This window comes from Pseudopodoces humilis, chromosome 8 (genome assembly GCF_049639895.1).
Source record: "Pseudopodoces humilis isolate 2021_Gansu_Grassland_sample_001 chromosome 8, ASM4963989v1, whole genome shotgun sequence".
In the NCBI taxonomy this organism is placed as follows: domain Eukaryota; kingdom Metazoa; phylum Chordata; class Aves; order Passeriformes; family Paridae; genus Pseudopodoces; species Pseudopodoces humilis.
In genome coordinates this window covers 13,216,042-13,233,095 of record NC_142207.1, presented here as the reverse complement: position 1 = coordinate 13,233,095, position 17,054 = coordinate 13,216,042, and the positions used below count along the sequence as shown (strand labels likewise).

General features: G+C 38.5%; 1 protein-coding gene across 3 annotated transcripts in view; it reads right to left on the bottom strand.

The window, feature by feature from the left end:
- Nucleotides 1–2,992: 2,992 nt before the first annotated feature.
- The window catches only part of CNTNAP5 (contactin associated protein family member 5), a 275,673-nt gene continuing 261,611 nt past the window's right edge, over nucleotides 2,993–17,054 (bottom strand). For all 3 annotated transcript variants that reach the window (XM_088058844.1, XM_088058842.1, XM_088058845.1), the window contains exons 23-24: nucleotides 11,927–11,998; nucleotides 2,993–10,930 (exon numbers count right to left, since the gene is read on the bottom strand). In XM_088058844.1, coding sequence (XP_087914970.1) covers nucleotides 10,734–10,930; nucleotides 11,927–11,998 — 269 coding nt within the window. In that variant the 3' untranslated portion in view covers nucleotides 2,993–10,733. The remainder of the gene's footprint in view (nucleotides 10,931–11,926; nucleotides 11,999–17,054) is intronic.

Below are 17,054 nucleotides of genomic sequence, written 5' to 3'. Positions count from 1 at the left end.
TGAAAATAGTGATCAAGAGTTTTTTTTCAATAGCTGAGAAGTGGAAATGTATGCCAGAGAGGGCTTACACATATAAATATATATATATAGATATACCCCATATATAGGTACATGTAGGTATAAGTATTTTATATGGGGTGTGTATATGTATTGGGTGGGTGGGTAAGCATTTGTATATATTTGTATATGCACATATAAACCAATCTTGGTCTTGAGGAATGACTGATTATCTTATTTTTTCACAGCAGTGTCTCAAAGCTCTATGTTTGGTTTCATAACCCAGGACCATCACCTGCCCTAGCAGATACATAAGTCCCTTCGGACTCTCCTTTTAGTCTGCAGTTTCTTTAACTTGATGGTGTTGAGGAGCCTCTGGATCACATTGGAAGGATCCTGCACAAGGCTGCTCTGGAAAAAAAAAAAAAAAAAAAATCCTTTCCTCCTGCAGTAACTTGCTTAGTGCAATATTTACTGAACCTTTGGCAGTGTGGTGGGGGAAACAGAACCCCAACATCATCTCTTCCCTGTCACTTTTTAAATGGTCTCCTCCCAACTGGAAGCAGATTTCTTTCTTCACAACAGCTTGCAGTCTTTTAGGAGGATAGGGTAAAATAATAAAGGAATATTTTTGCTCAACCATTTGGGGCTGAGGTGCTTTTCCATCCTGGACACCAGCAGTAATAGGAAACAGAGCTGATGTCTGTGCCAGGCAGCTCCTTTCTGATGCACGAGCATTTGCAGCAGGCTCTTAAATCCTACTGTTGATGCCCCATCAGTGTTTTGGTTTGCAGGCTGGTTTTGCCCCCATCACTGCAGAGGTCTGAAAACATTTTGTTAGAGAAGAGTGCCTAAAAAGATAGTCTAACAGGAAAGGGGCTGCTGCATGGCAGGAAGGGATTGAGCTGCTCTTTCCATTGCTTTGGCAATAGGACAAACTGTAATAGGCTTAAACTTAGGCAAAGGCTATTTAATTTAGGCTTTGAGAAAGGAAGAGAAATGATCTCAAGCTAAGAAGAGACAGACATTGCCAGCATGGGGGTTTGGAAAAAACATATGCCCTTGTATGGCTGCTTTTTATGATTACTTGGAGGCCAACAGGTATAGAAAAATAAGCACTGAGTGCAGCTGCCTGGTACTCACACTGTGGGGAAAAAGCAAAGAAGTGCCACAGCTGACTCCAGCAGGGCTCCTGCCTTTCTTTCACAGCAGTGTTCACTTAATGGTATTTGCCTGTATACATTTGCCCATGGGCCTTTGGTTGAAGGAACAAAGCTTTAACATAAGACACCTGCTACTCATGTGGAAGTTGCAAAAAAGGCCTTTTTTTCCTCCTTAATTCTGCCTGATGATAGAAAAGGAGAGCAGGTGCTGAGGAAGAAGATTTGATCACAACCCACAATGATATCTTGTGCCCTCTTCCAGACATTGCTAACTAGCCATAAACTGCAGTAAATGAAGTTTAGTCAGTCTGCCAAATAGATATATGCATTTCCATTACATGAGTGCAATTATTTAATGTAACCTCTGAATAATATCTTTAACTCATTGTGTTTCTACTCAGCAAAAAATAAGCATAATGCATTGAAAAAAATACCAAAAAAGCCCAAAATCATGGGGGAGACTAAAACACCTACTTAAGGTGTTAAAGAAAAATAAAATAGTTTTTCTCTCTCCACTCAGAAAAATGAAAGCCAATTAACATTGACATTTCCAGACTGTCAGCCATGCAATCTTAATTTCCAAGGTCAGGATTAAAACTAAAATTGTAGGAGATTATACTGTCCTTACAAACCTTTGTAAGGTTACTGCTCCTACTATATTAGCTATGAAGAAAGTCTGAAAGATTTATATAGTTCTGTCTTGTTTGTTTTTTTTTTTTTCCTGAGAAAAGCAATTTGGTATGCAATTAATTGTTACTTGAGGTTTTGTCTAACACAAGTGATACCTAACTCTGCCTTCTGGGTGACAGGCTGTCCAGAAATGAAACGGGAAAACAAAACTCACAGAGAAATTCCTAAGATAATGGGACCCACATCTGCCCTGATCATATGAAAATCTTTGGCTGACTGAAACATAGAATATTTAAGTACTAGAAGTACATAAGTTTACGGTGAAAATTGCAGCAGATCCAAGTATGTGAAACTCTTGAAAAAGACTCCTATCTGTACTTCCTAGGATGTGCTGTTTTCTAAGTCAGTGTTTACAGGTTCTTGGTTGATAGTATCAAACACTGTGATTTTCAAAGGAGACAAAGAGATTTATGTGCTCAGCTTCCAAGGAAGGGGAAAAAACAATCAGACCAAACACCTAAAGCCAAACCAAGCCCTGAGACACAGACATTTATTCTTCTAGGGACACGTGTGAGGGGTGTGAGTGTGATCCCTGTGACAGCCAGAAGTGCAGCTGTTGTGTGAGGGTACCCATGGGAGAGACAGAAACACTGGATGTTTCTGCATGGCAGCTGGGGAGGGAGAACATGTGTGCACACATCTGTGAGCGTGGGTACACCGCTACAGAGCTGTGACTAGGCAGGTTTTCTAACCAGAACCAAGGCGTAGCTGCAGACACAAATTTAGTCAGCTCACCAGCATTAATGAGTTATGTCAGGGATGTGGAAGATGACCAGATTTCCTCTGACATTAACTTTTAACCATAGCTGAAATCAATAGATCAATAGCATCATCCAGTGACATGTGTTGGCTTAGAGTTAATATGGAAACACCTGAAAATTCGTCTTCCCACAATCAGCCCTTTTTAATGTTCATTCAGCTAGAAGATAAAATAAAAACACAAGAGGAGGCATTTGTCTTTGACACAAAATCATACAAAAAGTCTTTTTTTATTAAATATACATTACTTACAGTTTAAGTCTTTCTTCTGTACAACAGTAACCATAGAAAACAAAAGAAGCTAAGGCTAAATTTTTTCAATCCCTTAACAGGGTATTAAGACATGTTACATTGTCTACAAAACTGACTTAGACTGAGGCAACGTCCTGTGGAATTCTTTTTAGAAAACCAGATAGTGAAAGGGGAATAATCTAAATCTCCATTTTGCTTTTTACTGTAACTGAGAGACTCTTGCTTTACCCTTGGACAAACCATAAAAAAAGTTTCTTTTTTTTTTTTTTTTTTGCTTTGCTAATAAAATGAACAGAGCTCTGAGAAATTTATTTAATACAATCTAAGTAGAACAAAGTAAAATGGATGATGAAGAGTTCATCCGTAGACAGAACCATTTTTTTATTATTACAAACACTTAATCTCAGCTGCCATTTTGCCCTTTTTTTCTTTTTAGGGGGTCTTCATCCATTAAAATCCCATAAAATCCTTCCAGTGTTAGTGGATGGGCTCCCGAGTTGGTTGACAAAACGCCCAACTACAGACCAACCTTCCCCAAACACTAATTTTTATAAACTCCTGAAAGTTACTTAAGATGTATCATGGACTTTGTGGAGCTGAAGTTCATTGCCTTATCCCAAATTTTATCCACAGTTCTGCTAGAAATCAACATGATTTCAGTGAATGCAACACTCATTGACATCAGTACGGGATGACAAACGTAAGATCCTGACTTGGATTTATGTATTGTCAGCCTCAGTTTGCAGGAAATCACCAAAGCAAGAGCAATATGAGGCTAAATTCACCTGTGAGGCATCTACATTGACCTAAACAGGATTACAACCAGGTCTGAAGCTGTCTCTGTTTCTTTCACAAAGGGAGTTTCAAAGCAGGTCAGGTACAACAATGTTAAGGTTCTCACTATCATTTAGATATAATGGTCCGTGTTACAGATTTCATTTGTAAAAATCACAGAGTAGAGATTTTTATGACTGGGCGTCTGAATAAAAGAATGCACCTGTTTGCTCTCCTAAGCTCCTGAAACTTCCAATTCCACTGTGTTGTGAATGGAAAGTGAGGCTGTGACTGGCTGTACCTAAGCTTTACCCAAGAAACAATCCTTCTTTCTTGACAACATGGATGCTGCATTGGCAGCAATGACAAAACACATCAGAAATGGGTATGCCTAAAGGACACAAGAAGGAGATGTAAAGGGCATGCAAAAATGAGTAAATAATTTCCCATGCAGAATTTGTTCCAAATGGACTCTATTTAGGGCTGTGGGATTGAAATTTGTGAAGAGAGTTATGACTAGCATATCAAAAAGTAAGGGGTGTTGCAATGTGAACAGCAGTCAGTAGTTCAGAAAAAAACTGCCACAAACATCCTAAAGGATGGAGTGGAAAGTCTCTAAGCAAACATCATTCTTTGGATCACCTGCTGTACCCTACATTTGATTAAATGCTATGATTATTTGAGGGAAACCATCCCAAATACTCCTTTAGGGCACCCAGGAGAGTTCCAGTGATCTAACTGGGGAGATTTGGATCTGGTATCAGCCAGAGCTTTGAAATCCTCCCCCATGTTTGAAGCACATCTCAGATACTTCACAGATCATCAGGACAACTAAGACTATGTTTTGGCAGACCAAGTAGCAATTCATTCCACGGCAAAAAACCAACCACTGAAAAATACCTGAAAGCCTCATATCCACCTGATGGTTACCATGCATGGCTTCAAACTGTGTACGTTTTCCAAGAGCTTTTGCCTCCTTCACTGCCCCATCACAATGGTAGTTTGGAGTGGTAATGTCCTCTTTTCCCCTTAGAGCCCATCACCTTTAGGTGACTACATTTCCAAAAGAGTGCAGTGTCCCTTCTGGTTGAACACCCAGCTGACATTTTGGTTTCTGTGACTGCCAGGAGAAAAATCATAATCTTAATTTGAATTGTGAAACAAGCTCCTCTGATGCCTACCAGCAATTTGATATCTCCACGTGTTAGAGGCAGGATGAAGAAAACAGAGGTGAACTAGATATGGAGTGACACTGTCAACACAAACTGTTGCCTTAATCCTTCCTTAGCTCGGCTTGTAGACTCAGCACATTACAAACAACAAACAACGAGCTTACAAATTACAAGAGTTCACCAGAAAGTGTGCTTTTTTCCCAATTTTTGTTTTTGTCAGAGTAACTTTTAGTGCAAAAGATCACAAAAATAAGTACCAATACACTGAAATATTCAAACTCTCTATATGCATGTCTTGAAATAAACAATCAAAGAAAAAAGCTACCTCAGACCCAAAAGAAGAATGTGCTTAGAAGTTTCATGTACAAAAGCAGCAGGGAGGAGGGGGCCGCCCATCCCGAAAGAGGACATGAAGAACTTTCCACTGGGAAAGAGAGTGCAGCAAACTGCAGAACCCAAGGGAACAAATCATGCTTTGAAGCTGTGATAGCCACCTGTGAAGAAAACCCCCAAAAACTTCAAGGGCATGGTGCAACTCCAACTGTAGTCAAGCAAGAGGCCTCCCACCAACCTCTGAAGACTCAGGATAATGCCCTTGGTTTGGTAGGGGTGTTAAACTTGGCTTGTTTGATAAGTTTAAAAAACTGCATGAAAGCTTTGAGATAGCACTCACAGGGTCTCAGACTTTGCTCAAGTCTTTTACCAAGTGTTGCTTTCTGAAAAATAAAATACAAAAAAAACCTCCTTTGTGTCTTTGAAAAAACAGCAGTGCAGAAGAATACTTGAAACTGGTCTTGTTTAGGGTAAACTTTGTGTAGATGAGAGCAACAGACAACAATGCCATGAGTTGGTTGACCACAAAGAGGTCGAGTTCTGCCTCCTCTACACTCCTGTTAATTTGAAGAGGAGGATGCATGTCAACAGACTGGCTTCCTTACAGAAGGAAGGTCGATTTTGTTCTGAAGATGGGATTTATTTTTTCAGGGATTCATCTCATTGAGAACATAGGGGTTCTGGATAGGAACTTATTACGATTTGAAAAGCCAGCAAGTATCAGACATAGCTACTTGGGGTTAACAGATGCCAGGATATGGCAGACAGGAGACTTGCATCCTTCATGGAGCTGCAGACACACCCTGGTATCATCTCAAATGGCACCAGACATACAGAAAGGCATCTGAGGTGGCTGAGTTAGCTTTAGTTCAGAAATGTGTGGATCTGGCTTCATGTATGCTATCTGCCAAAGCTCCCATGTGAGGCAAAAAATGGATGTTGGATCTAGAACAGACTGTAAGGAGAATTATCCACTTCCTCAGGGATTATTGATCAGATTGCCACTGGCTCATAGAGGTACTTTGAAACTCGATTTTCATGTATTTGGCTACAAGGAGATGTATACACTTACTAGGCAGAGATGTTTAGTGTAATTTTAGCTGCAAGGTGTCCTTCCTTGACCCCAGCTGTCACCTCAATAAAAAGAAAAGTCACTTGTAATACCTGTGGAGATGTGTCTACTAGAGCTTCTAAACTATTGTAAAATTCGGATTTATAGGCAAATTCTGCTAGAAGTATCTATTGCCAGGAGACTACCCTGTATCTATAATTAATGGAGAGAAAGGGAGCACCTCTAGTGATTCATTTAATTTTACAGGATGTTTGGGACATTTGCCCTGTCCTTACCAACCACATGGCTGGACAGGACTGAATGATAATTGTAAAACAGGCAGTCAGTAAAACCAAATGCAAAATGAAACAAACCCAAAAGACTCAGATAAAGCAATATCGAAGTGCTTCACAGATCTTGGATTCAATCTTATCTTCAGCAAAATCAATAACTGACTTCATTAGGAAAAGATTCATAACCCCTCACCATAGTGAAACAACATGATATATTGATTGCTCCTCACCCAATATGTGAAATATGTGATCAGCTAAATGCTAATATAGTCAAAGATCTCATTAAAATGAGGGTTTGGCTTACACTGTAAAAATTGAGCCATTGATAAATAGGATGAGTTAAGTCTAGCTAGACCAGGTTAAAATAAAACCAAGAGTAAGCATCTTATTTTTGTAATCTGGTTATAGTTTTAACTTAAATATCAGGGGCATCTCATGACTGAACACACTCTGATAATAGCACAGCTCTATTTGTCTCATTTTTACAGTCATATTTACCCAGGTGGGAATTCTGGCTTGTCCCATATGATTAAAAAGTATGTCTTTTATTTGTCTTTTTCACTGCAGACATAACCTAAATGCTTAGCCAAGGCAAGAATAAGAAAAAAACCCAACAAAACAGTGTACATGTTAAAAATTGACCCAAAACACTCACACTTGGCTTTAGTAAGTGAATAAGGCCAGATGAAATACTAACTGCCAATTACATACATAACTTAGGACCAAAGTTTTATTTCCAAAAGAGAAATGGCTCCCAATTTTCAAAGGTATTTAAATATATTAAATATATTTAAGTATATTAGAACATTTCACAGCAAGGCAGACACAGAAACTCAACTGAACTTAATTTGAGTTAAATGCTTATTTTGTTTAGTCACTTAACCATTGATCCACGACCTCAAGAGACTAAATTCCTTGTAAAGTCTATCCTTCACGAGGTGGCAGCCAACTCAGTTGGATTTAACTTTCTGACACCCAGCCTTCCTTTGTTTTCTGTAGCCAGGCACCAGCATTCACAGAGAGTCTTCTGGGCTTCCAGCTCAGACTGCATGACAAAATATCTTTATAAGCATGGCTATTATTGGCCAAACCTTTTCTGGAAAACAGGAATTTGCAGCGGCTAAATCCATATCTAAGATACTTTGTAATTTCACAGTCCAAAAATCCCTGCCTAGCAATAATAATTTTCAGAGAATAAATATCATATGACCAAGAGAAAAAAAAGAGACTCAGTGTCCTTCTACCAGTCCCTTACTTTTATTATGAAACTCATCTTGGGGAACGAAGAAAACCCAAACAATGCCTCCAAACAACTCTTTGACAGTCTCAGGTTTTCCACTGAAATGAAACCTGAAATCTTATGTTTAAAAAGTATTACTCCCCGGCTTTACTGAAAAATAGTATCTAGAATGACAGCTAAAAGGAAAAGGGAAAACACCCAATTTAAAAAGAAACATTGACAAAAATAGCAGAAATGGTTTTAAATAGATGTAAAAAAAGTTATAATTTGATCTAAGGAAAATTAATTTTAGCACTAATAGATTTTTCCAAGACTGTGTTTCTTCTCTTTTATAAAAAAAACTATTAATTGCCTTTAACTGGTACTGAAGGAAATCTGAGAATGCCCTTGCTAAAGAAAGCATCAGAACAAAACAACTTAAAAACCAAAAAGGAGTTCATATTTAGAGTACTTCATTTAGTATATTTTAGCTATCTTTTAATAATTCTGACATCCTGATTTAGAAGTCCATACAAATGTGTTCATTTGTTCAGCATAAAAATCTTCCTATCTCAGTACATGCACAGGTATAGATTCACATCTGTCTACTAATGCATGCATTAATGTGCAGTTCTTTCTGTTTACAGATGCACCCCAACCTAGCTAAATTTTCAGAGTTTTACTTTCCTATTCTATTCTTCACATAGCCAGTTAAGCACATCAGAGATGTCTCATACAGAGACCATTTCAGAAAAGATGACTCAAACACAGGCAGAGGTGCCCATAAGCTCTCCTATTCCTCCCTTCTGCCATGCCAATCAAAGCAGCTTGATCTGCAGGAAGGAAAAAGATAATTGCTTTGCCAGGAGTTCACTACCAAAGACAAAGCAACATAAAGAGAAGCCAGCTACTCAGTCCATCATTCCAATGCTCACCACACAGAAACACTGTCAAGTAATTGTGTCACCCAAACAGAAAACGTGGCAAAGCAGCTGCAATTGACCATGGCTGAAGAAGAATGGCACCAAATTAGTTTCAATATAGACAGTTCTATAAAACAGCTCAGTGAAGAGTTCTGATTATAGGGCTGACCTCATATTCCTTTTTGTGTAAGAATGATGTCACTCCAAGACTGCTTTCTCTTCCCTGAATGCTCCAAAAGTAGTGGTAAAGAATCACCATATCCAGTCATTTCCTGATTTATTCTTCCTTGTCTGCTCTCTCCTCTCATAAAAAAAAAAACCCTCAAACAAAATAAACACCTACATTCCTTTCCTTTGCCTAGAAAATCAGCACTGTTGCATGTATAAGCTCATCTCCACTTGGCTGTGGGTTATTGCCTCATACTGGGATTCTTTAATTTTTAATCTACACAGAAAGGACCGTCGTGTGGAAACCCCAGGATGACTGCACAGGGTGTAGGGCAAAGGAGGAGACTGAGCTACACAATCATCTCAAATTAATTCTTATCAAGAGTACTGCAATGAATAAGGTTTTTTTTTCCCCCTTAACTTTAGGCATAATTCTAACACCAGCAAATTTTACATACTCTTTAGAAGCCCTGCAAAAGCAGATGTCACATGAACACAACAGGGTGTTCAAAACCTCGCTGGCTGGGACTCCTTATTTTCTTACCCTTAGGACGTTTGTGATTGAAAATGACTTTTTTCATCCTCACACTGTAACCATGCAGCACAAGCAAAATGGTCAGAATTTGATTCTTCAGTAGTGCTCCAAGTCAGGAAAGGACAGAAGACTTTAAGGAAAGGAGTGAAGATTAATTTAAAATAGAGTATTTGGGATCTCTTTGTTTCCCTAATGTTCTTACTTGTTAAGAGAAATTATCAATCATTCATCTTTTTAGACATGACATCAGATCTCTCTCTCTATTTAGCTTTGGAGAAGTTATTCCAATTTCTACAAACAGGAAATACCAATCAATCTTTCATGCAGTTTTGGGAGGTTTTTTTGAGTAGTAGGATTTATGTTTTCTTTTTTTAGAAGAGCTGGCAGAAGGTGTGAGTCATGTTTAAGATTAAACTATTTTGGTTTTTTTCTCATCTATGTTCTTTTTCTTTTCCACAGCAGCAACAGCGTTTAACCTCAGTGTGTGATAATCCTCCATGTGGCATGAACAGGCATATGCTGCATTTCTAAAATTTCAGACAAATATAGAGCACCTAAGTCCTAGCAGCTTCCTAAACCCCTTGGAGATTCAAGCTACTATTTTCCATGCTTCAGCTAGGGTTATACTAGTGTATGTTGGGTCTACGTAGCCAGCCTTATGAGATGGATGTGAAAGAGGTGCATGGGAATGATATTTATTGTTGATACATATATTGTTGGAAAAGTACTGAGAAGCCTAAAAGTTACAGTAAAAGGACAGGAGTTTGGGGGAAGGAGCTTAATGAGGACAGTTTTATTTTCCTTTATGCCATACCAGCTTTTCAACCGGTACAAATTAATTTAACACCATTTAAATCAATAGACAATATATCAATTAATAACATTTGAGAATTTGGCTGGTTCTTTATGATTGTTGTAAATGAGCCCGTGAAATAAATCAGGTGTTTTGATCTCATTCTTTCCCTCTATCCTGTCCCAGTATCTGCAGAGCTATGTGTTCAACTACTTTACCTGCACTTTACATAGTCCAGCTCTAGTGTAAAAGCAATGACTTAAATGGCTCCAGAGGTAAAAAAAAACCACAACAAATAAATGTAGGGACTTTGAAACATCCAAGAACTGACAGCAGAAACCAGGTGTGCATGTGGATCTTATTTTGTGTAGGATGGGATAACAGGTCTCTTGAGCTGCAGAAGTAAACTGTGATTGCCAGGTTCTTGTGCAGAGAATGAGGCACTGTGATTGTTCTCAGTGTTTCCTGTGCAGGGCGGTCTCTTCCAAATGAAAAAGAAGCTAGCAAAAAAATGAGTGTTAAAAAAAAAAATCAAAAAGAAAATAGGAAGGAGAAAGGAATAAAGAAAGGGAGGTTAAGGGAGGGAGAGTAAGAAGAAATTGCATTGTCCATCAGATAAAATATTCCCGTTTGCACTCGCTCACTGTGTTTTGCAAGTCAATGTCAGCTTTAAAGGAGCTCTCAAGATTTTCTGGGTATTCCTTCTCCTTTTTCTGGCTATTTCGATGTGCTTGTTTGTGTTGATAGAGGAATCTGCTCATGATGGCAATGATGCAGAAGATGATGAATATCACGACTGCTATTACACCTGTAAAGGGGCAAAAAAGGAAGGATAGAAAGAGTGAAAACCAAAACAAAAGGCTCAGTTACCTCAAAAATGTGTTACCAATGCACAGGAGCTAGTTGGTATAATAGATCAGTTCACGTCAGTCATACACAACCACATGCCTACATCAAACCCTCCCTGGTAGTTTTTAATTTCTATTTTGTCACCTTCAGAACACTTAAAATAGAGCACGTATTGATACAATTGGCTAAATTTCTGTAAAACTATGCTTTCACTGGAAATAAAGTTAGTTCAGTGTGTTTGCTTTTAAAACATTAGATCTGTATGCTCATACAAATTCCTCCTCTGTCATATTTTCTTCTGCCTTATCTCTGGGAACCTTGCATGAGCCTTGTACACTTTGGTTTACAGCTTCTAGATATTATCAAAGGCAGCTCTCTACAGGGCATGCTATAAAATAAACAGAGAAATTTTCTTCCAGGCTGTTACAGGAAAATTAAAACCATACATGAAATTATGAGGACAATATACTGTTCCCCAGTATATAAATACTTCCATATGACCATATGAGTTCCACTACACCACCAGATTACAAAGAGAGAGCTCAGGAAATACTAGATAAGTGAATACTCTACAAAGAATTCACCAGCGTGGTGTGTAAAAAAACTGCTGCTTAGCTGGTTCTTAGAACAGAGACTCACATGGAATCAGAGAACACCTGGAACCTCTGGAGATCATCTTGTCCAGATCCCCTGCTCAAGCAGGCAGACAGGCAGAGTTTAGGTATATTTTAGAAGACAGGTTCCTGATGATCCATGTGTGACCACAACAATCCACAATGCACTTGCCTACCTAGGTAGCTTGACACAGATACGTGCTGATAAACAGAGCAGATACTAGACCTGCATCAAATTACAAAAAAATCCTTGGACTTCACAGAGCTCAGATTTAAAATCTACTAGGTTTTTTGCCTTGACAGAACTATTTTTTGACTGTAATCTTTAGAAATGAAGTTACCTCCAATCACAGCTGAATCACTTCTGACTGCATTGGTGAGAGGTTCTCTTTCATCTGTCTTCCCAAAAGGATCTGCAGTTGGTTAAACAAAAGAGAACTTATTTTCTGTATTGGCTGCTCATCTTCTCTGTGGCTTAGACAGAAGTGTCCTCTTACTCTTATGAATTCTAATCTGTTTTCAAAAGATGTGAATTGGGGGATTGGAAAACTGAACCAGAAAGGTCTGAAAAATAAAGTGAGTTTGCAGAACAATTTTCATCAGGAAATTTTCTTCAGGAGCAAATTCTAATAAGGGTATATTTAAAAGGACACAGAAAGTTTCACATGAACAGCTGAAAGTGTTGTTTCAGTTCAGCAGAAGACATTCAGAGAGACATTTCAACTAAACAGCCTGTTCGGAGCTTTTCTCACTCAGAGATGTATTACTATCTTTTTTGTTGTTACCTAAGAAATGTTAGCAGAAAGAAGCCAAAGGAAAGGGATGCTAGGCACATTCAGAGCTGACCTATGTTTGTAGAGGAGACATACAACTTGAATTCAATCCCATGAAGAGAAGCAGTCTCTGCTTGGGACAACTTCTTGGAAGAAATGATTTTATCTCTGTTATAGAAATGCAGTGGTCAAATTGGATCCAAAACAGAGGGATCAGAAATTAACTCATATTAAAGGCTCCTTGATGTTAGAGCTCTCTCGTACTCTGTCTCAAAATGACTACTGTAGAAACACTGAAAGAGAATGTCAGTTATTTGACTCAAATTCAGATCCAAATCTGAGAGGTCAAGGTCTTCCTGATGTCGGTGGAGTTACAGCAGTGGACTTAGTCCAGTATGTTTCAGAAGATGCCATGTTTTCTACTGCTAGCTGAATCCAGCTTTTTTGCACCTTCACCTTTTCTCTTCACCTTAGCCTTTCCTTTGAAGGGATTCATATTTGTGTGTGTCTCCTTTACAAGCCTCCAGGCTGTCATACAGAGAATATACATAGGGAGAGAGTCAGGGATCACTGTCTCTGCTGTGTATTACGTAATTCTCTGCAAAACCGCTCTTTCTGATGCAAGAGGTGGAAGCCTGCCTGAGAAATTTGGTGTTGTAAGGTTTACTGTAATTCAACATCCTTGCCTTAGTAACAGACTCAGCCCCATTTTGGCGTGCCATTTCTGAAGAGGATGTTTTTTTATTGAAACAAGCAACAATTTCATGTTTGTGCATCAAAACAGCCTGAATCAGACAACCACCAAAATAACCCAGACAACCCTGGTGGGTTGGGACTATTTAAGTTCTTAAAGGGGACACTTTTTCCTTATTATTTACGTCACTGATAGCTGCCTCAAAGAGGTGCAAAGACATGAGCCTCAAAGAGGCCTTAGTATTTTTAAAAATGCAGATCTTCTTGCAGGTTTTAGGGGTGGAATGATTTCTGTTCAGTTACACTCATACTGAAAAGATGCAGTCCCATAACTGAGCTACAGACACAAAAGGGACTTCTGGGGCCCAATGAACACCTCCAGTACGTCCTTTAGCACATGAATGATAATCACCAATCACAGACCTGAGCCATCAGCTTCAACCCTATCGATGAGAACCCCCTTGCCTGGTAATTGTGTGCACAGAGTGACATTCCCGAGAAGCAGCCATGGCAATGCTTCATCCCATCTACTACATTTGTGGGACTGCGATGGGAATGAAAATATATTTTTATACACAAATATAGAATGCATCATAGAAAAGGTAAGGTTGGAAGGGAATCTGGGGGTTATTTAGCCTAAACACAGGCCTCTGATCATAAGCTCAAAACAGGGCCAAATTCAAAATCAGATCACAGTTGGTAGTAATTTTTTACATCATCAGTAGATTCATCTCACTTTATTTTTCAGTGTATATGAGTCAGTTATATAAATCAAAACTAGTAATTTAGTTTATTTATTTATTTATTTATTTATATTTAGTCAAAGAAGAGAAGAACCTACAATTATTTTGTACCCTAAGATGGCTGTCAAAGATTGATAGTGTGACTCACTGATTTCTTTCCACAGATCAGAAGAGGAGGGCAATCATTATTTCAGACTGAAGATGAATTAACTTTCTGCATAATGGAGATTTGGTGAGGTATTTTTTATCTGATCCCTCAGTTGAAGCCAGTGAATTCAGTGACAATTAAAAATTTACATCTGTTCTACAACTGTTCTCCTGTACTAGAGAAAAAATTGCAATTGGTGCCAGAACATGGCACTAGTTGAAAAGAGTAATGAAAAAAATATTAACTATATATGAAAAAGTATGAAATTAAATTTCTATATTGCAATTGTATAAGATGTTATTTGTGCCTAAAAGATTATTTAACACCTTATGCAATCAGCACTCCACTATTTTTTTGTTACCAGAACTTGAGCACTGAGAAGAAACCAGAACAAATGTTGAAGAGCAGTTTCAAAATGGAGGCTAACAGCCACCAAGCCCCAAGAATTATATTTTGTCTGAGAAATAAAATCAGGATACAAGAAGAGGGTGGTTTTTTACAGTGCAGCAGATGGCCTGTAATAGCAGAGCCATCTCCAGTGGGAAGACAATACACTCTGAAGCCAAGGAATAGCAATACTGGGTCTCATCTAAGACCTTAACAGGACATCCTCCTTCTTTTAGATAACGCTGCTGGCATGACAACTTAATTCACTGAGGCTGGAAGCCTCAGATCAGGTCACAATGCTCCCTAGAATTCATCCGGTCCAAAGCCCTACTCAAATCCAAGTCTGTTAGAGATAGTTTCTCACAGCTGTATCCATTTGGGTTTTGAATATATCCAAGGATGAAGACTTTACGATCTCTCTGGGCCTCATTCCACTCTTCTTACCAAGTCTGTATCCTGTGGGATTCTTCCAAGCAGCTCCATGAGAAGGTCAAAGGTTGCAGTCATGCATTTCTGTCTTTTTTCCTTCCTCTGAGGATCCTCAACTTCACCATCTGATAGTTGCTATGGCCAAGGCTGTCCTGGCATACCCCTAGCCAGTCAGAGCTTGTTTGGAAATACCAGGTCCAGCACAATTAGCACAGTGAGACAGAACTTCACTGTTTAAGGTGCCTTTCAGAAGCAAATCTTTTCTGTGTAGTACCAGACTTATGAAAGTACTTGACATTTTTTACTGTAAATGCTTGAAGACCTGCTCTCAGCTGAAGAGGATACGCAGCTCAAGACCACAATTCACACAGCTGAATCTCCTCTGTAATTTTTACAGCATTTTAATATTAAGAAAAAATACCATAGGCAAAGTCTATTATCTCTATACCGTTAATACAGAATTCAAAATAACAAAATCTTTACATGTGCCTCAGCGAGGAAGAAGATGATCTGCAGATCTTTGTTAAATATAAAAACTGCAGTAAGTCACCTCTCATTTTGTGTTTCCTGATCAGAAAAAGTGTGTTCAGATAACTGTGTGAATAGATTTTATTCCATATCTGTCTGTGAGGAAACTTTTTTTGAATACAAGTATTCCTTTCTGAAGGAAATAGCTTCAATTGTTTTCAAGTTACAAATATAGAAAGCTTTTTTCACACACTTAAAGAGTTTTCCTAGTGGGCTTTTTTGTTGTATCTGCACATTAGAATATCTACATAGACATGTACAGCCTCCTTTGAAGTTCTATTTTTCTTCTCAGACACTCAATAATGAGAAATTGGGAAGTGATGAATTGAGATAGGAGCACTAAATTTGAAAGTTAATCCTTGACTCTGTTTTTATTTCTTAAAATGTGTCCTTTCCATGTAGAAATGTAATGCTTAAATACATCTATAGAAATTATAATTTGCTACAAATTGGAAAAATTTTTAAACAAAAATCAACCGTCCATTGCTTTTACTTTAGTATATAAAGACATGAAGTCTTCAGAGCACATTTGTTCTAAAGATCTTATTCAGGCTTTAATCAAATCCAGTGTGAACATTGAGACAGGAATGTCAGATAATTCATCACATTGAGAGGAAATCATATTTTAGAGCGCAGAGTGGCAAGACAGGCATGAGTTTTTATAATAATTCTGCATTTCTGATGCAATGTTACTTAACCTTAACAATAGAGTGCAACTGATTGTATGCTTTAAATATTTAAGTTCAAATGCTACACTCTGCTCTGTGTTCTGTCCTGAAGTCTTGTTCTGAGCCTCAGGTTTTACTGCTCTCTAAACTCCTTAGAAAAATTAGATCATTGAGGTGACAGATCACAGGGCAAAGAGTTCATATGTTCAGTATCATTGCCCATTCAGGACTCACAAGACACATTTGTCTGTGCATCAGAGCAGACACCTCAGACAACTGGAGGCAGTGAGAAGGAAGTGGGGGGCTGGGGAGGAGCACATGCACACTGGCAGCCGCTCTCCAGAGTAATCAGCAGCCTTTTTCCCTATGCAGAATGCTAATAGCATCATTTGTTTTCTGCTGAATATCTTAGGCAGAAGCTGCAGGAAATGGGGATTTGATGCAAGTACAAATGTGAAAGAATTGCATTATGATCTGTACCAGAGTTTTATTAGTTATAAAAAAGGAGAAAGTAGCTTTATAGGTCAAGGGGCAAAAAACAGCCCTTAATTTGCACTCCTTTCTGGTCATTAAGAATTCTGCCACATCCACTGGTGACTAAAGCAGCAACTTGATTGTCCCTGTTCATGGTGACAACTCTTCCAGCTGCTCTCAGTTTCCTTCTCTGCATACAAATTCACATATGCAAAATGTTCAGATTCCCAGAGGACAGCTTCAGAATTGCAAAAGATATACAAACAATTGGGATCATCTTGCTGGTACTGCTTAAGTAGTGCTCCCTCTCTTTAGTCTAAGAGAATAAGGTACAAGCACCTAGTGGAAGTCACACATGCCAAGGGGTTTGTACAAGAGTTTTTGCTCATTTCTGTTAGGGTGGGAACAAATTTGAATTGTTTTTAGTATGACTTCTATTGCTTTATCACCACTGGGATACAGAATCTGTGTAACACTTATCCTTGGAGATCTGCAGCACTGGAATTATCTGGAGTGGACATGAATGACAAATCAGGTGCATTAACCAAACTTTCAAAGCTTTTTCAGTACAGCTTTGGGACTTTTTTTGTTTGTCCTAGGCAGGCATGTCTTAGGTGAACCAGGAA